Genomic DNA, 19,537 nt, shown 5'->3' on the forward strand with positions numbered 1-19,537 from the left:
CGGTGCGGACGCAGGATCATGGGCTCCACCGGAACAGCGATAGCGGCCCAGGCTGGCCGCGGAAACATGTCCGACGCAAGTACTGAGAGCGAGTATCAGATCGTTTTGCCTCAACTGCCTACAGGACGTGTTGCGTTAAACACGCTTTTTTTGCACGGAGATGTTAAACCTATACCCTTCCGAGTCGAGGATTTCCGCGATGCGCTCGCCGAGACGGACGCGCTCCTCGAGGTTGTCGCCTTGGGGGCGTATCAGGCAAATCACGCATGGGCGGTCACTTTCAAGACCGCTGAAGCCACAAAGCGCATCTGTGCTTTGAAAGAGCTTAACGTTAAGGGGCGACGATGCATTATTTTCGACCCTCAAGACTAGCAAGTCCCCCTCCGACTTCACTGGATGCTCCACGGTGTCGCTGACGAAGATATTCGGACGGCTTTTGCGCCATTCGGCAACGTAACCGAAGTCACCCGTGAACGATGGCGCGTCTCGGGTGTAAACGAAAAAGGCTCCACAACACGGTCCGTACTCCTGAAGTTGAAGACAGGGATGAAATTGGATGACCTTCCCCATCAACTGAGGGTAGCAGGCGAGTTGGCGCTCGTCGTACTGCCCGGAAGGCCTATGCAATGTCTACGTTGCCACGGCTCCGGACACGTGCGACACGAGTGTAAAGTGCCGCGTTGCTCTCGCTGCCGGCGCTTCGGACACGCGGAAGTGGAGTGTGTGCGCACGTACGCGGCGGCGACGGTACCAGCTATGAGAGAGGAGACGCCCGAGGACGTGATGGACGTTGCCGAGGCTGAAGAAGCAGCGAAGGGAACCCAAGAAAACACGGGAGGTTCCGCGGTGCCAGATAATGTGGCGACATCGAATGGCACGGATAAAGAGGTGTGCGTGGACACCAGCACTCAAGAGCCAGCGTTGGCTGTATCGGAGTTGTCCTTGAAAGAGGACGTGTTCAGTCAAGGCGCCGCACAAAAGGGACCAGCAATGAGTGTGAGTGCTATCACGGAAGTCGGAGCTCGGCCAACGGGCACCGCTTGTGCGCCAAAGCGTCCGCATGTCGAGGCCGGCAACTGTGCTGTCAAAGGGAACCCTAGCAACAACGAGGAGCCACCAGCGAAAGCGACACAGAGCCGACGACCACCGTTCAGGCCCAAACCTAATACCTCGGCATACAGGAAAACCGCTGAAAAGCCTTCCCCGCAGCAAGTCGGGCCCACCACAAGTGATGGCGGTGGGACCTCTGGAACTGTCTAGCGGCACGCTAGACGTGAAAGGTAAGCGCCTTGCTCCCGGTGTCCTCCTTATGCATGAAAATGGCGATGAAACAGGCCCTGAGCGTAGCAACGCTTAACGTCCGTGTGTTGGCAGGGAGACGAAAACAAATCCAAGTACATCGCCTTTTGACAGAGCTAGACATAGACGTGCTAGCGGTTCAAGAAACCAAAGTGGAAGGGGAGGAGGCGACTGGGAGCATGGTGCAGCGTTTCATGTCAAGGTATCATGTGGCTGTTAGTCACGCGGTGGATTTATCGGCTGGGTGCCTTCTGCTTGTTAGGCGGTTGCCAGGACTGACAGTGCAGGCCGTGACCTCATCCGCATTTGGAAGGCTCGATGTCTGCGACGTCGTTTTTCACAATAGCGAATGGCGCGTTCTGTGTGTGTATGCACCCAATACTGTTGAAGAAAGGTTCAACTTCTTCACAAGCATGCAACGATATTTAAGTTCAGAGAGGAAACTCGTGGTGATGGGAGATTTTAACTGCGTGTTAAGCGCGAGAGATAAGACCTCAAACCGTGCCTACAAAGACGCAAGCACTGACCGTTGTCCAAGGTGATTCGTGAATTTTCGCTGGAAGACGTTGCGGAGTGTTTGGATGTTGCGCGCAGTGTGCTTTACACTCATTTCCAGGGATCCAGTCATGCGCGACTCGATCGGATTTATGTATCGTTGGATGCAATACCAAACTGTCAAAATTATGCCGTTATCGCGATTTCGTTTTCCGATCACTGTCTTGTGAAGTGCAGTATTGGACCTAGAAATCAAAGCAAACACTTTCTCTGGGAACTCTGGAAGTTAAATTCTAAACTCTTAGATGACCAGATTTTACGTGATGCTATATTAGAGAAAATAAATGAAATAGAGAAGCGACCTAACAGTAACATTGGGGAGCAGTGGGAGCTATTTAAACAAGAAATAAAGATGAAAGCAATAGAAAGAGGTAGTTGCATTCGTCATAATGAAAAGCGAGAAGAGGCAGGACTAAGGTCAACACTAAACATGTGAGTTGCTCAGGAAAGCAAACTGCCGGGGGTGTATAAAGATGACATCAAAAATTTTAAAAAGAAAATAGAGTTAATGGATCAGGAACGATATCGTGGAGCGATCGTTCGTGCAAGGTTTGAAAGATTGACAGATGGCGAGGCCCCCACTAAGCGGGCCCTCAGTCTCGAAAAAGCACACGCTCGTCGAAACGAAATACTAGAAATAGAATGGAACGGCAGCCGTATGACGGATAAGGATGACATACCACGTGTGTTCTATGATTACTATCAGCAGCTATTCGCAATAAGGGACATTGAGTTGGAGAAGTTTAAGGGGGTGTTTGTTTCTTCATTACCCCGACTGGACAACTGCACAAAAGAAAGACTAGAGAAGGTAATTTCCGAGCAAGAAGTAGCACGAGCAACAGAAAACCTAAACCCAGGGAAGTCGCCAGGGCCTGACGGTTTCAGCGCAGCTTTCTACAAGGCATTTAAGGAAGAGCTATCCCCGCTGTTGGCAAAAATTTTTAACGAAGGTTTCCACCTTAAAGTGTTGGCGCCTTCGTTCGCCACGGCACACACTGTGTTAATACCTAAAATTATTGAAACGGAGAAATTAAGATTTGTGACATCATACAGGCCTATATCACTAACAAGTGTTGATTACAAAATTCTAATGAAAGTTCTTGCGGCCAGGCTGCAGACAGTAATTCAAGAGATAGTCGGCACCCATCAGACTTGTGGCATTAAAGGACGGTCCATAACTACTAATATACATAAGGCGAGGTGCGTGCTGGAGTGCTGCGATGCTGTTTGCGCTAGGGTCGCGGTTCTCCAGCTCGACTTGCAAAAGGCTTTTGATTGTGTTTCTCATGATGCTTTTTCTATTTTGGACTATATCAACGTGAGTTCTGTTATCAGAGAGGGCGCGACCCTGGCGTACCGAAACTGCGCCACGAGATTGATTGTCAACAAGGAACTGGGCGATCCAATAAATGTGCAACGCTTGGGGCGCCAGGGCTGCCCCCTCAGCCCTCTCCTGTTCTGTATTGTCACGTAGTGGTGACGAGTTCCACGACACAAATGAAGGGGTCGATGATTGCACTAAAGAAACTCTTTATTTGGGCTGACTTGCGCCCACAAAAGAACTAAGCAGCTCGGCGGCGGCGATAGAAACAAACGTGCTCGTCGATCGTCGTACAAAGAATACCCGTCACACTCGGCAACGCTCAAGTTAAAGGCTGCACAGAACAATCTAGATAACGTCGCAAGCAGCTACCAGCACGGGCTGGAACATTGTGGAAAGACACCCGAGTGGCCGGAACCTTCGAGACAGATCTCGGTGCATCTTGTGCTACAACGAAACTGATAAAGGTGTGACTCGCGGCATCGAGCATTAACAAACAAAGATTACGGAACTGATACGCGGTCCAGAATCAGAGTGATAAGCCTGTATGCCGGCGGCTGTTAAAAAAACAACAAATACTGTTGTGAAGGTTTCGCGGCATTACTCCCCGCTAAAAAAAAAACATCGCCTCGATGTTCCAAAACAAAGCAACTAAACATAAGCACTGCAAATTTTAAACGCCACACATTCTTTAACGCGCGTAATACGGCTTCAGTCGTACAACATGTACAATATCTGGGCGTGCGCGTCGCCGTTGTGATGCTCTCATTCCGTCGGGAATGACTGCATAGTCCAGTGGGCCGACGCGGCGAATGATTTTGTACGGCCCAAAGTATCGACGCAACACCTTTTCACTTAATCCGCGACGGCGAACAGGTGTCCAAACCCACACTTGGTCTCCTGGATTGTACTCTGCGTGGTGTCGTCGTAAGTTGTATCGTCGGCTGTCGGTGCGCTGTTGGTCTTTAATACGCAGCCGTGCGAGTCGTCGGGCTTCCTGTGCACGCTGCAGGTAGGCGGCGACGTCGAGGTTGTCCTCGTTGGTTACGTGCGGTAGCATTGCGTCGAGCGTCGTCGTGGGCTCCCTACCGTACACAAGCTTGAACGGAGTCGCTCTGGTCGTCTCCTGGACTGCCGTGTTATACGCGAAAATCACGTACGGCAAGATGGCGTCCCAGGTCTTGTGTTCAGCGTCGACGTACATAGCGATCATGTCAGCGATCGTTTAGTTCAGGCGCTCCGTAAGGCCATTGGTCTGGGGATTTTACGCAGTTGTTCGTAGATGGCTTGTGTGACTGTATTCCAGGATGGCTTGCGTCAACTCTGCCGTAAACGCCGTTCCCCTGTCCGTGATGAGCACTTCTGGGGCGCCGTGTCCCAAGAGAATTTGTTAGACAAAAAATTTGGCGACTTCTGCCGCGGTACCATTTGGTAGTGCTCTTGCTTCGGCGTAACGGGTAAGGTAGTCAGTGGCCTCGATGATTCACTTGTTACCCATAGACGAAGATGGAAAGGGGCCGAGGAGATCCATCCCAATTTGTTGAAAGGGCAGGACTGGGGGCGGAATCGGGTTTAGTAGTCCTGCTGGTTTGATCGGCGGCGTCTTGCGTCGTTGGCACTAACGACACGTCTTCACTTAGTGTTCAACTTCGGCAGGCAGTCGCGGCCAGTAATACTTCTCCTGGATTCGACGCAACGTGCGCGCAAATCCGAGGTGGCCTGCTGTGGGCTCATCGTGCAACGCCTGCAGAATTTCTTGCCGAAGGGTTTTAGGCACTACGAGAAGCTGCGCGGTCTTGTTGGGTGCGAAGTTCTTCTTCACGAGGAGGCCATTGTTTAACGTGAAGGATGATAAATGTCGCCTGAACACACCAGGAGGGGAAGCGGTCTTTCCTTCCAAGTAATCGGCTAGCGCTTTCAGCTCAGGGTCTGATCGCTATTGTCCTGCGAAACTGCTGGCGCTTACCGGTTCCAAAAAGGCGTCATCGTCCTTCGGGGGAGAATCGAGGGGAGCGCGGGATAAGCAGTCTGCGTCGGAATGCTTCCGGCCCGACTTATAGACTACAGTCATGTCAAATTCTTGAAGTCGTAGGCTCCATCTGGCAAGGCGGCCGGAAGGATCTTTCAAATTAGCCAGCCAGCAGAGCGCGTGATGGTCGCTTACCACCTTGAATGGTCTACCGTATAGGTATGGACGAAACTTAGAAGTAGCCCAGATGATCGCAAGTCACTCATTCTCGGTCGTCGAGTAATTGACTTCGGCTTTTGTGAGAGACCTGCTAGCGTAGGCGATTACTTTTTCCTGTCTGGCAGTCTTCTGGACGAGAATGGCTCCTAGGCCTACACTGCTCGCGTCGGTGTGAATTTCGGTCTCGGCGTTTTCATCAAAGTGGCCAAGTACAGGAGGGCATTGCAGGCGGCGCTTAAGTTCGTCGAAGGCTTCTCCTTGCGGCGCTTCCCATTTAAAAGGTACGTCAGCCTTTGTAAGCTGCGTCAACGGTTCGGCGATCCGCGAAAAGTTTCTGACAAATCGTCGATAATAAGCGCACAGCCCAAGGAATCGGCGCACAGCTTTCTTGTCGGCAGGCGGTGGGAATTGTGCGATTGCAGCTGTTTTCTCCGGGTCTGGGCGAATACCGTCCTTGCTAAAGATGTGACCTAGGAATCGGAGTTCTTCGTAGGCGAAGTGACACTTCTCTGCTTTTAGCGTTAGCCCCGATGACTTGATGGCTTCCAGCACTGTCTGTAGTCGTTTTCGGTGCTCTTCAAAGTTTGACGAGAAGACAACAACGTCGTCCAAATATACCAAACAAATTTGCCACTTCAAGCCTGCCAGGACTATGAACATTACTCGTTGAAACGTGGCTGGTGCGGAGCAGAGGCCAAATGACATCACCTTAAATTCATAAAGGCCGTCCGGTGTGATGAATGCGGTCTTCTCGCGATCTCTTTTGTCGACCTCAATTTGCCAATATCCGCTCTTCAGGTCCATCGATGAGAAGTACCTTGCATTGCAGAGCCGGTCGAGAGTGTCGTCGATGCGGGGAAGCGGGTAGACATCCTTCTTCGTTATGCTATTCAAGCGGCGGTAATCAACGCAGAAGCGAAGTGTGCATTCTTTCTTCTTGACCAAAACGACTGGTGCTGCCCAGGGGCTGTTCGATGGCTGGATGACGTAATCACGGAGCATTTCCTCAGCTTGGTCGCGAATGGCCTGGCGTTCTGGCGGCGATACACGATAAGTGCTTTGGCGCAGAGGTCGGGCGTGTTCGTCCGTTATTATGCGATGCTTGGCCAGTGGTGTTTGTCGTACCTTCGATGACGATGAGAAGCCCTCCCCGTAGCTTCGAAGCAGACTGAGAATCTGGTCTTTCCGGTTGTGGGTCAATGCCGGGTTGATGTCAAATGTGGGCTGACGGAATAGGTCCGGTGCGTCTTCCAGCGTTTGGTCGTGGAGGGTGAATACATCTTTGAGGTCCGCTAATTCGTCGAGAAAGGCGATCGTCGTGCCCTTGTTGAGATGCCGGTATTCTTCGGCGAAGTTTGTTACCAGAACCTGAGCTTGACCTCTCCGGAATTTCGTGATGCCTCTTGCGATGCCGACACCTCGTTCTAAGAGCAATTGGATATTTCCTTCGACGATGCCTTCAGCGGTTTTGATGTTGGCGCTACCTACGCAGACTGCGATACTTGATCGGGGCGGGACGTTCAATTCTTCGTCGAGGACGTTTAGAGGGATGTGTTGCTTCGACGTCGTCGTAGCAGGAATGGCTTTATCTGCAGAGAGCTTGATGAGCTTGGATCGCAGGTCGATGATAGCGCTATGTTCATTTAGGAAGTCCATGCCTAAAATCACGTCGCGGAAGCACTGCTGCAAGACCACAAAGCTGGTGGGGTGAATACGCCCATTTACGGTTATTCTCGCTGTGCATCGTCCCAATGGAGTAATCAGGTTGCCACCTGCTGTGCGAATCAGCGGGCCATCCCAAGCGGTGGTAACTTTTCTTAGCTGAGAGGCTAACGGTCCACTAATGACTGAATAGTCAGCTCCGGTGTCTACTAGGGCAGTGACTCTGCGACCGTCGACATCAACTTCAAGGTCACTTGTTCGCGTCCTCGCATTGCACGTGGGCCTTAGTGTCCGATCTCGGCTCCGTCGTTTCTTCAGATCATGGCCGGGGCATACCGTTGTTACTTCGCTGGGCGGCGGTGTCTGCTTGCACTTTGGTCATGTTGTCGTCGATGACGTCGTGTGGAGCGTCGGTGAAAAGGCTGCGTCGTCGTTAGTGGTCGTCGGCGGCGGAGGATATTCGTCTTTTCGCCGTTGAGCAACCTCACCTCCAAAGGTTGCTGCCTCTAGTTTCCCCTACGGGGGCTTGGGGACCTTCTGCGCACACTATCATCATAGTTATGTCCTGGCGACGCAAAGCAGGCCCTGTACGGCGATGGAGACCTGAATCGACGGCTTGGTGGCGCAATCTCACCGCTACGCAGATAGTTGTCGATTTCTTGCGGTCGTTCACCTGGGCGTGGTCGTGGAGCGTCGACTGCAAAGCCGCGGAGACCGATTCGTTAGTACGGGCAGTGCCGCAGAATGTGGCCGGCCTCACCGCAGTGGAAGCATGTTGGCCGGTTGTTCGCTGTCCTCCATGCGTCGCACTTCCTGGGGCTTGTTGGTCGTTGGTAGGCTTGGCGGGCGGGAGCCAAGGGGCGGTTTTCAGAAACAGGCCGGTAGCGGCGACGGCTCGGAAAGTCATCACGTTGGGGCGGAGGGCGACGTAATGTACCAGCGTAGTTCATCGCTGTTGCCTCTTGTGCTGGAACAGTCGCAGCCGTCGCTTCAGGAACGCCCAGCGCCTGCTGGACTTCTTCACGGACGACGTCCGCGAGCGTCGCCACCTGGGGTTGTGCTGTGCTGTAGGCTGGGCCATTGTCAGCGTCGATGCCTTCCGAGATCGAATGGGGTCAAGCAGCAGACCGTGTTCGGGTTGTAGGCCTTGAAGTCGGCGGCTGGCTCGGTGACCTGTAGGCTGGTCTTCCAGGGCGACAGGAACACGGCTTGGGTCTTCGCTTGAAGGATCAAAGGCAGCACCTCCACCAGATGTCACGTAGTGGTGACGAGGTCGACGACACAAATGAAGGGGTCGATGATTGCACTAAAGAAACTCTTTATTTGGGCTGACTTGCGCCCACAAAAGAACTACGCAGCTCTGCGGCGGCGATAGAAACAAACGTGCTCGTCGATCGTCGAACAAAGAATACCCGTCACACTCGGCAACGCTCAACTTAAAGGCTGCACAGAACAATCCAGATAACGTCGCAAGCAGCTACCAGCACGGGCTGGAACATTGTGGAAAGACACCCGAGTGGCCGAAACCTTCGAGACAGATCTCGGTGCATCTTGTGCTACAACAAAACTGATAAAGGTGTGACTCGCGGCATCGAGCATTAACAAACAAAGATTACGGAACTGATACGCGGTCCAGAATCAGAGTGATAAGCCTGTATGCCGGCGGCTGTTAAAAAAACAACAAATACTGTTTTGAAGGTTTCGCGGCAGTATTTATATAGAAACTTTGTGCTTGTCTATTATACGAAGCGAATTTGTCTAGGGGGTTTCCAACTGCATATGTGCGAGCTGAAACTCTTGGCGTACGCACATGACGTAGCAGTTTTCTGCTTGGACAAAGAAAGTGTACTCAAGGCTGTTGAGATAGTGAAAGAATTCAGTGCGATCTCAGGAAGCCCAGTAAACTGGGGAAAGTGCTTAGGGTTCTGGCATGGGGAGTGGTCATCGACACCCAATGTTTTTGCCAACGTAACCTGGGTCACAACACCGGTGAAGTATTTGGGCGTACCTTTCGAATGCTATGAAGACAGTGATTCATTCTGGCGTGCTCAAGCTCAAGAAATAAGCGAGAAGGTCGACAAGTGAAAGGGGCGCCGCTATCTATCTTCGCACGAGCCACTGTGTGCAATCTGTTTTTTGTGGCAAAGTTGTGGTATGTCATGCAGGCACTTCATTGTTCCAGGTTAAATGTACAAAAGCTTCATCGAGTTTTTTCAGTTTTTATTTGGGCATCCAAATGGGAAAGGTGTAGCCGAGATAACTTGTTTCGCCGGGTTCGAGAAGGTGGACTTGGGCTTGCTCATCTATTTGTACGCCAACTGGTTGGTTGGTTGGTTTAATCGTTTTATTTTCCTCCGTGACGTCTCAGACCCTTTCTTACGTACTGCGTGCCAAGTAAGGCTCATGCGGGCAGTGCCCAATTTTGTTGTCTCTACGAGAAGTATTCCAGGGCGAATTTCCAAGATTTTTCAAGAAATAGTAAGCAGTGTCCGAAATTTAACTGCTCGTTTTTCGGTAGAATACTTAAATACAGTCAAAAAGAAGAAACTGTACAACGATATTTGTGACAACCTTTTTCCTCTTCCTATGTACAGAGCCTTGTACAGCGAGAGTCTAGGTCAAGACGTAGTAAAACGCGTGAAAAGAATGCCAGTTTCTCCGGGGGTAAAGACATTTTTCTTTAAGCTACATACAGGTACATTATCGGTGAAAACATTTTTCGAAGACAAGTGTTCTAATCTGCCTTGGCGTTCACAATGCCTAATATGTAGACAACCAGAGACAATAGACAATGTTTTTCTGCACTGCTGGGAGGGGGTTTATTTTTGGGACGTATTACAAAGAACACCTAAAAAAGAATTACCTTTAGATCCACACGGAATCAGGTTCCTGCCGACAGATAATGAAGATGATGTACCCCTAGACACCGTAATGTTGCTAGGATTACACAGTCTTTAGCGGTCCCGAATGGCGGGCTTCCACGTTGACTCTGAAGCTGGCCCTGCAAGGCTCTACTTTCGCGAGTGTATGTACACATTTGCTGAAATGCACAAAGCGATGAGTGCAGTCCAGCATGGGTGGTGAAAGTTGAACCACTGGTAGAGTTGAAAGAATTTTAACTCGACAACGTCAACCCCAATAGGGTCAACGGCTTTTTTACCTGTGTCATATTTTTGTGAACATCACGAGCCAGAGTGTTCAGTTCAATTTGTGTGTCAACCTTGGTTATGTGTATGACAGCCGGCAATAAAAAAAAACAGGATGGCCGAGTGGTCTAAGGCGCAAGACTCAAGGTTTAGTACTTTGTTCGCTATGCTAACTAACCGAGGCTTCTGGTCCACTGATGTGGGCGTGAATTCGAATCCCGCTTCTGACACATTTATTTTTGCCATACTTCGATCATGCGGTGTAGTGCAGCAACAAAAAATCAGGCTAGAACAGTGGCAGGATGGCCGAGTGGTCTAAGGCGCCAGACTGAAGGTTTATTACTTTGTTCGCTATGCGAACTAACCGAGGCTTCTGGTCCACGGATGTGGGCGTGGGTTCGAATCCCACTTCTGACACATTTATTTTTGTCATACTTCGAGAATGCAGTGTAGTGCAGCAACTAAAATTAGGCTAGAACAGTGTCAGGATGGCCGAGTGGTCTAAGGCGCCAGACTCAAGGTTTAGTACTTTGTTCGCTATGCGAACTAAGCGAGGCTTCTGGTCCACGGATGTGGGCGTGGGTTCGAATCCCACTTCTGACACATTTATTTTTGCCATACTTCGATCATGCGGTGTAGTGCAGCAACTAAAATCAGGCTATAACAGTGTCAGGATGGCCGAGTGGGATTCCACTTCCGGCCACCGAGCATGACGGACGTGATTATCATGGGCTCCCAAGTAGCGGATTCAGCGTCCCAGCTGGGCCGTGGTATCAGGAGCATGGAAAGGCCTGCCAAGGATTATGAACTGGTTCTGCCGCATCTGCCTACAGCTTCGAGTGTTTTGCACACTGTGTTTTTGCATGGTGACATAAAAGCCAGGCCGTACCTGGTGGAGCTCTTTCGAGACTCCCTCGCTCGTCTTTCACTGCTGCCGGAAGTGGTTGCCCTCGGGGCATATCAAATAAATCACGTGTGGCCGGTAACGTTTAAAGGTGAAGAGGCGAAAGCGAAGATTTTGCAAGCCCAAGCTCTTGAAGTGAAGGAACACCGACGCGTGGTCATTGACCCTTGTAACCTAGGCATCAGGTTGAAACTTTTCTGGCTGCTGCACGGCGTGCAAGACGATGATCTGCGAGCGGCGTTGGCAGCTTTTGGAAAAGTTACTGAAATTTCGAGAGACAAGTGGAAAGCGCAAGGGTGTGTCGACAAGGCTTCAACGACTCGAACGGTCACGCTGAAGCTAAAAGTGGGCGTGACCATTGAGGACTTGCCGCATCAGCTTCGGGTCGCCGAGGACGTCGCACTCGTCCACGTCCCAGGCAGAGCCCCGCTTTGCCTCCTGTGCCGCGGGAAAGGTCATATACGGCGCGAGTGTCGTGTGCCGCGCTGCGGGCTGTGTCGTCGCTACAGCCATGACGAGTCCCAGTGTGTGCGCACGTATGCCAACGTTCCAGGTCCCGTGCCGAGTGAAGTGGCAGGCGAGCACTTGATGGACGCTGTGGACGCCGAGGAAGCGAGCAGTGGAATCACTGAGGAGGCAGAACAGAAAGAACAGTCCTCTGAGAAGACCCCTGCCCTTAAAGGCACACTGTCCACCCTCCGGTCGAAAATATTTTCTTCCCCGGTGACTGTGAGACTTCGCCCCTAGAACGCAAGGCCGCAAAATGTTTTTGAAAAGAGTAACTAATAACGCAGTCACAGCCATCGCAATCACCCGATTCTGTCATGCCTCTCTCCTTCCGTTCCCTCGCAAAAGTTTTTCACTCTCCTGCCCGAGGTCGTCTAGCCTCCGCAATACAAATTCCCCTTCCTCCTCCGCGTTTGGCGGGAGGTGGGGCGCGGCTCTCCGCGAGCGCGAAAAAAAACGGTCGAGGGAGCGCGCGCCGCTGGATTCAGTCTGGCCGTGGCGAGGGAAAAGTGCGCTGCGAGCGGTAGACACCCATCCTTCTCCCGTCAGTCAGCGAGACGGACCAATGGACATCGTTCGTGGTACGTACGTCATTATTGGGACCCGTCGGGCCAGCGCAGGAAACAGGGAAGCTGGCTTCCCAAAGGAGAGCATGAGAGAGCTTTGAATTGTATTTTCGATGCTTTGCGGCGCGCGTGTCACTGTAGCATTTTGCACAGACTATCTCCGGTACCTTATCGAAACACTGCAGCTCCTTTGCTTAAAAGGGCCTTCCCTGGACAGTGGCTCTTTAAAGAACACTGTGAATCAGAGTTGATAGTTCCGTTGTCGAATGTCGCTGGGACCGAGACACCCACGAAAGAAAACGGCAATACCAGTGCTGCAAGCCCAGCTTCGCCTACGCAACACAGTGAGGAACAGGGAGACACTGAAGCTGAGATGCCAGTTGCTTCTACCTTGCCTGTGAAGCGTGTGCACGAAGACAGTGTCAACGAGGAATCAATACAAGGAGGAGCGGGGAACGGTCAGCCTCCACTGAAGGCGGCCCCCCTTCGCCGGTCGGTCTTCAAGCCAATGTCAAACGTGCCTCCAGAGCGGAGAACTATGTCACCTGTGCCTCCGCCATAGCGGGGGTACCCTTTCGGTCGAGACGTCACAAGCCCGGTCCATGATCGGGAGCAGCGCTTGGAACGACGGACAGACTCGCCAAAACGGAAGAATGGTCAACCCATGCAACAGTTCAACCGCAATGCTGTCTTTCTGCAGAAGAGATGTGAGTGAAATGTTTCGCGATTTATAATTTCTTGAGATGGCGACCAATTTATCCACTAGCTTGCGCGTAGCCACGCTAAATGTGAGAGGGTTGTCAACGCGTCGGAGACAACAGCAGCTGAACCGCCTTCTGCTAGAAAATGAAATTGATGTGCTAGCAGTTCAAGAGAGCAAAATGGAAAGCAAACAACAGACAGATCAAATGGCTGAAATATATCGTTCCAGATATAGTGTTTGCGTTTGTCATGCGGTTGGAAGATCGGGGGGATGTGCCATTTTCATTCGAAATTGCATAGAGTGCGTACAGTCTGTGTTCTCGTGTGAGAGTTGTCGGCTTTTGAAATGTGATTTCAGTTTTTCTGGATTGGAGTTATCCGTGTTTATGCGCCTACTAGAACGTTTGAGCGCGAAGATCTTTTTCACTATATGAAATCCTTCCTAATACATGAGAGGCGTGTTCTCCTGCTTGGAGACTTCAACTGTGTCTGTAGACCGGAAGATAGAACAACAGACCGCGTCCTTCGTGACAAGAGTGCAGAGTTACTTATTGACATTGTTAATGAGGCAGAGCTTGAAGATGCTGGCTGTATACTGACGCATGAAGGCCAAGCAATGTTCACGCACTTTGAAGGTAGCTGTCATGCAAGGTAGGACCGAATATATGTTCCCATTGATTGTGTGCTCTTGTGCTCGGAATATCAAACACTTTCCATGAGCTTTAGTGACCACTCCCTCGTAATGATTACTCTAGGTATGAAAAGTAACGCAACAAAGTTCAATTGGGAGCTATGGAAATTTAATGAAAAACTGCGGCTCGATGAAGAGTTTACCACTAAAGTGAAAGAATATATTACGCATATATTACAAAATGACTCTAATTTTATACAAGCATGGGAGCAGTTTAAGTATGATTTAAAGAAAGCTGCTATTGACCGAGCATGCACTATCCGACGTTAAGAAAGAGAACAAGAAAAAGAACTTCGTAGCACACTTGAATACATGCTTAGCATGGAAAGCGTTAAGCCTGGCTTGTTCGCCCAAGATATAAAAAAGATAAAAACCAAACTTGAGGTGATAGACGAAGAGAAGTATCGCGGTGCGGTGATAAGGACACGCAGCGAAAAATTGTGGCTCGGAGAGACGCCCACGAAAAGGGCGCTTAGTGATGAAAAAAGGTCCGCAGTGTCAAAAGAGATAAAAGAAATCTGCTATCAGAACGTATTTACCTCGGAAAAAAAAAAAACGATTGAACGGGCGTTTGTGGAATTTTACAGGGAATCGTTTAGCCTGAAAACACTGGACACTGAACGCTTCAGAAAAGACTCTGTCGCTGATGCCAAGAGTGGAAGACGAAGTTGCGCAGAGACTTGAAGCAAGTATTACTTCCGAGACAATTGATGCCGTTATCGGGGAATTAAATTCCGATAAGTCACCCGGACCAGATGGTCTTGGTGCTGCCATATACAAGGCCTTTCCCACTGAAATGGCTGTTTTACTGGAAAGAGTTATTAGTGAATGCTACGAAAAGAACGTACCTCCTCCGTCTTTTCGAATGTCACACGTTGTACTAATCCCGAAAACAAATGACCCAGTTAAGCTTCAGTCTGTGGCGTATTACCGTCCTATAAGTCTAACGAATGTTGACTATAAAATTTACATGAGAGTATTAGGGCGACGACTCCAACGTGTAATTACTTCTCTTGTAGGCCCACATCATACATGCGGTATAAAAGGAAGGACCATTTTTACTAATATACACGCAGCAAGGAGTGTTCTCGAATGTTGTGACGCGATGCATGACCACGTAGCCATTATGCAATTAGACCTCCACAAAGCATTTGATAAAGTGGTACATGAAATTTTGTTCTCTGTTTTAGAGTATGTCAATGCAGGTTCCTTGATTACAAATGGCGTGAAAATGGTTTACGAGTGCTGTTCAGCGAGACTGGTCGTGAATAAGCATTTAACCGATCGTATACCTGTCCAGTCGTTAGTAAGGCAGGGCTGTCCTCTGTCTCTCCTTTTGTTTGCACTTTATCTGGAGCCTTTCTATTTAAGATTGCTTACAAGGCCAAACATACGTGGTTACAGATTTTTTCAAAGTGAAGTACGGGTTTTGGCATACGCGGACAATATTGCGGTTTTTTGTACGGACCATGAGAGCGTTCAAGAAGTTGTAAAAGAAGCCGCTCCTTTTTGCACTGCAAGTGGAAGGGAAATTAGTTGGGCAAAGTGTTTAGGATTTTGGCATGAAATCTGGCAATACGCGCCTGAACTGTTCTACAGTATGCAATGGACATTAACGCCAGGCAATTATCTTGGTGTTCCACTAAAGCATTACCGTGAAAGCAAGGAATGTTGGGGCGGGGAAGTTGAGCAAGTGAAAACCCAAACAAACAAATGGGGAGAACATAACTTTTCTATGTTCGCCAGAGCTACCTTTTACAATATGTTCCTAGTTGCAAAAATTTTTTACATGCTGCAAGTGTTATCTATGTCAAGAATTTCTTTTCGAAAACTGCATAGGGTATTTGCCACGTTTGTGTGGCTTCAACATGGGAGCGTACCAGTCGATGCAATCTGTTTCATAAGGTGCATAACCGTGGACTGGGATTGTCACATTTATACTTTTAAAGCAGATTGTAACCAGGTTCTTTTTTTTTTTGCGCGAACAAAGCGATGTTTTTCTTAGAACGGTAATCCAAGTGCGATTGCGTGATTCACTGCCGGAATATGTAGTTTCGACTGTCTACAGGGCCAATGGCTCTAAGTGCTTTTCTTCGCGAAGTTGTCGCGTCTTTCCAAATAGTGAAGCCGAGATTTTCAATTGAGTATATGTGTACTGTTACGCAAAAACGGCTTTACAAAGATTTATTGGAAACCTTTTTACCTGTGCCTCTTTATCGCGCTGTATATGTTTTGGGTCCGGAGCGGGACGTGTTGAAAAGAGTGAAAAGAATGCCCATCAGATTGTCCTCTAAATCTTTCTTTTTTCAATTGCATACCGGAACTCTTCCGGTGAAGCCATGGCTGGAAAGCAAAGGCATTTTTGTGCCTTGGTCTGCTGACTGTTTAATTTGCAAAAAGCTGGAATCCATAGAGCATATTTTCCTTGATTGTCACGATGCGGTTTTTTTTTTGTGGGACGTGCTACAGCGTACTATTGAAAAGGACTTACCAATAACGCCGTTTGGCATACGCTACCTTCATTGCGCCCAGCCATGAGAAGTGCCCAGTGATTTATTAATGGTCTTGTGTATGCACAGCATATGGAGAACGCGGATGGATGTTCGCCATGAGCATGTTGTCGTACACCCAGTCCATCAGCATTTTGTTGAAAGTGTAATGTACACGCGTGATGTTTTCGGAGGGCAATCTGAACCCCCGGAATGGCGGCCAGTCTTGGACAAGCTCATGTCACTTAATCCATTTTATCACAAGAAACCTGTCAGAAAGTGACTGGTGTTTTTAATTCCATTCGACTTTTCATCGTTCTTTGTAGTTGCCAAGTCGGTAATTAAGGAAAAAAAAAAGGTCAGGATGGCCGAATGGTCTAAGGCGCCATACTCAAGGTTTATTACTTTGTTCGCTATGCGAACTAACCGAGGCTTCTGGTTCACGGTTGTGGGCGTGGGTTCGAATTCCACTTCTGACACATTTATTTTTGCCGTACTTCGATCATGCGGTGTAGTGCAGCAACAAAAATCAGGCTAGAACAGTGTCAGGATGGCCGAGTGGTCTAAGGCGCCAGACTCAAGGTTTATTACTTTGTTCGCTATGCGAGCTAACCGAGGCTTCTGGTCCACGGAAGTGGGCGTGGGTTCGAATCCCACTTCTGTCACATTTATTTTTGCCATACTTCGATCATGCAGTGTAGTGCAGCAAATAAAATCAGGCTAGAACAGTGTCAGGATGGCCGAGTGGTCGTCATTCTACTTCCGGGTACCGTTCGGTGCGGACGCAGGATCATGGGCTCCACCGGAGCGGCGATAGCGGCCCAGGCTGGCCGCGGAAACAGGTCCGACGCAAGTACTGATAGCGAGTATCAGATCGTTTTGCCTCAGCTGCCTACAGGACGTGTTGCGTTAAACACGCTTTTTTTACACGATGTTAAAGCTAGACCCTTCCGAGTCGAGGATTTCCGCGATGTGCTCGCCGAGACGGACGCGCTCCCCGAGGTTGTCGCCTTAGGGGCGTATCAGGTAAATCACGTATGGGCTGTCACTTTCAACACCGCTGAACCCACAAAGCGCATCTGTGCTTTGAAAGAGCTTAGTGTTAAGGGGCGACGATGCATTATTTTCGACCCTCAAGACCAGCAAGTCCGCCTCCGACTTCACTGGATGCTCCACGGTGTAGCTGACGAAGATATTCGGATGGCTTTCGCCCCATTCGGCAACGTAACCGAAGTCACCCGTGAACGGTGGCGCGTCTCGGGTGTAAGCGAAAAAGGCTCCACAACACGGTCCGTACTCCTGAAGTTGAAGACAGGGATGAAATTGGATGACCTTCCCCATCAACTGAGGGTAGCAGGCGAGTTGGCTCTCGTCGTAGTGCCCGGAAGGCCTATGCAATGTCTACGTTGCCACGGCTCCGGACACGTGCGACGCGAGTGTAAAGTGCCGCGTTGCTCTCGCTGCCGGCGCTTCGGACACACGGAAGTGGAGTGTGTGCGCACGTACGCGGCGGCAACGGTACCAGCTATGAGAGAGGAGACGCCCGAGGACGTAATGGACGTTGCCGAGGCTGAAGAAGCAGCGAAGGGAACCCAAGACAACACGGGAGGTTCCGAAGTGCCAGATAATGGGGCGACATCGCATGGCACGGATAAAGAGGTGTGCGTGGACACCAGCACTCATGAGCCAGCGTCAGCTGTATCGGAGTTGTCCTTGAAAGAGGACGTGTTCAGTCAAGGCGACCACAACAGGGACCAGCAATGAGTGTGAGTGCTATCACGGAAGTCGGAGCTCGGCCAACGGGCACCGCTTGTGCGCCAAAGCGTCCGCATGCCGAGGCCGGCAACTGTGCTGACAAAGGGAACCCGAGCAACAACGAGGAGCCACCAGCGAAAGCGACACAGAGCCGACGACCACCGTTCAGGCCCTAACCTAATACCTCGGCAGACAGGAAAACCGCTGAAAAGCCTTCCCCGCAGCAAGTCGGGCCCACAACAAGTGATGGCGGTGGGACCTCTGGAACTTTCTAGCGGCACGCTAGACGTGAAAGGTAAGCGCCTTGCTCCCGGTGTCCTCCTTATGCATGAAAATGGCGATGAAACAGGCCCTGAGCGTAGCAACGCTTAACGTCCGTGGGTTGGCAGGGAGACGAAAACAAATCCAAGTACATCGCCTTTTGACAGAGCTAGACATAGACGTGCTAGCGGTTCAAGAAACCAAAGTGGAAGGGGAGGAGGCGACTGGGAGCATGGTGCAGCGTTTCACGTCAAGGTATGACGTGGATGTTAGTCACGCGGTGGGTTCATCGGCTGGGTGCCTTCTGCTTGTTAGGCGGTTGCCAGGACTGACAGTGCAGGCCGTGACCTCATCCGCATGGGGAAGGCTCATTGTCTGCGACGTCGTTTTTCACAATAGCGAATGGCGCGCTCTGTGTGTGTATGCACCCAATACTGTTGAAGAGAGGTTCAACTTCTTCACAAGCATGCAACGATATTTAAGTTCAGAGAGGAAACTCGTGGTGATGGGGGATTTTAACTGCGTGTTAAGCGCTAGAGATAAGACCTCAAAGTGTGCCTACAAAGACGCAAGCACTGACCGTTTGTCCAAGATGATTGGTGAATTTTCGCTGGAAGACGTTGCGGAGTGTTTGGATGGTGCGCGCAGTGTGCTTTACACGCATTTCCAGGGATCCAGTCATGCGCAACTCGATCGGATTTATGTGTCGTTGGATGCGATACCAAACTGTCAAAATTATGCCGTTATCGCGATTTCGTTTTCCGATCACTGTCTTGTGAAGTGCAGTACTGGACCTAGAAATCAAAGCAAACACTTTCTCTGGGAACTCTGGAAGTTAAATTCTAAACTCTTAGATGACCAGATTTTACGTGATACTATATTAGAGAAGATAAAAGAAATAGAGAAGCGACCTAACAGTAACATTGGGGAGCAGTGGGAGCTATTTAAACAAGAAATAAAGATGAAAGGGATAGAAAGAGGTAGTTGCATTCGTCGTAATGAAAAGCGAGAAGAGGCAGGACTAAGGTCAACGCTAAACATGTTATTTGCTCAGGAAAGCAAACAGCCGGGGGTGTAAAAGATGACATCAAAAATTTTAAAAAGAAAATAGAGTTAATGGATGAGGAACGATATCGTGGAGCGATCGTTCGTGCAAGGTTTGAAAGATTGACAGCTGGCGAGGCCCCCACTAAGCGGGCCCTCAGTCTCGAAAAAGCACGCGCTCGTCGAAAGGAAATACTAGAAATAGAATGGAACGGCAGCCGTATGACGGATAAGCATGACATAGCACGTGCGTTCTATGATGACTATCAGCAGCTATTCGCAATAAGGGACATTGAGTTGGAGAAGTTTAAGGGGGTGTTTGTTTCTTCATTACCCCGACTGGACAACTGCACAAATGAAAGACTAGAGCAGGTAATTTCCGAGCAAGAAGTAGCACGAGCAACAGAAAACCTAAACCCAGGGAAGTCGCCAGGGCCTGACGGTTTG

At 50.0% G+C, this 19,537-nt stretch overlaps 1 protein-coding gene and 3 non-coding genes across 4 annotated transcripts; all 4 read left to right on the top strand.

The window, feature by feature from the left end:
- The first annotated feature begins 10,467 nt into the window (after positions 1–10,467).
- On the top strand, positions 10,468–10,588 carry TRNAF-GAA (transfer RNA phenylalanine (anticodon GAA)). The gene is made up of 2 exons: positions 10,468–10,505; positions 10,543–10,588. It is a non-coding gene; the product is annotated as a tRNA-Phe (tRNA).
- A 65-nt stretch (positions 10,589–10,653) lies between these two features.
- TRNAL-CAA (transfer RNA leucine (anticodon CAA)) lies at positions 10,654–10,774 on the top strand. The gene is made up of 2 exons: positions 10,654–10,691; positions 10,729–10,774. It is a non-coding gene; the product is annotated as a tRNA-Leu (tRNA).
- Positions 10,775–10,898: 124 nt separating this feature from the next.
- LOC146193584 (uncharacterized) lies at positions 10,899–17,794 on the top strand. Its single transcript, XM_084600586.1, has 2 exons — positions 10,899–11,757; positions 17,214–17,794. The coding sequence occupies exons 1-2, from the start codon at positions 10,899–10,901 to the stop codon at positions 17,792–17,794; spliced, it is 1,440 nt and encodes a 479-aa protein (XP_084456712.1).
- TRNAL-CAA (transfer RNA leucine (anticodon CAA)) lies at positions 16,575–16,695 on the top strand. The gene is made up of 2 exons: positions 16,575–16,612; positions 16,650–16,695. It is a non-coding gene; the product is annotated as a tRNA-Leu (tRNA).
- Positions 17,795–19,537: the final 1,743 nt, after the last annotated feature.

The sequence above is a fragment of the Amblyomma maculatum genome, chromosome 4 (assembly GCF_055883805.1).
Source record: "Amblyomma maculatum isolate TAMU_Amacu chromosome 4, ASM5588380v1, whole genome shotgun sequence".
Lineage (NCBI taxonomy): Eukaryota > Metazoa > Arthropoda > Arachnida > Ixodida > Ixodidae > Amblyomma > Amblyomma maculatum.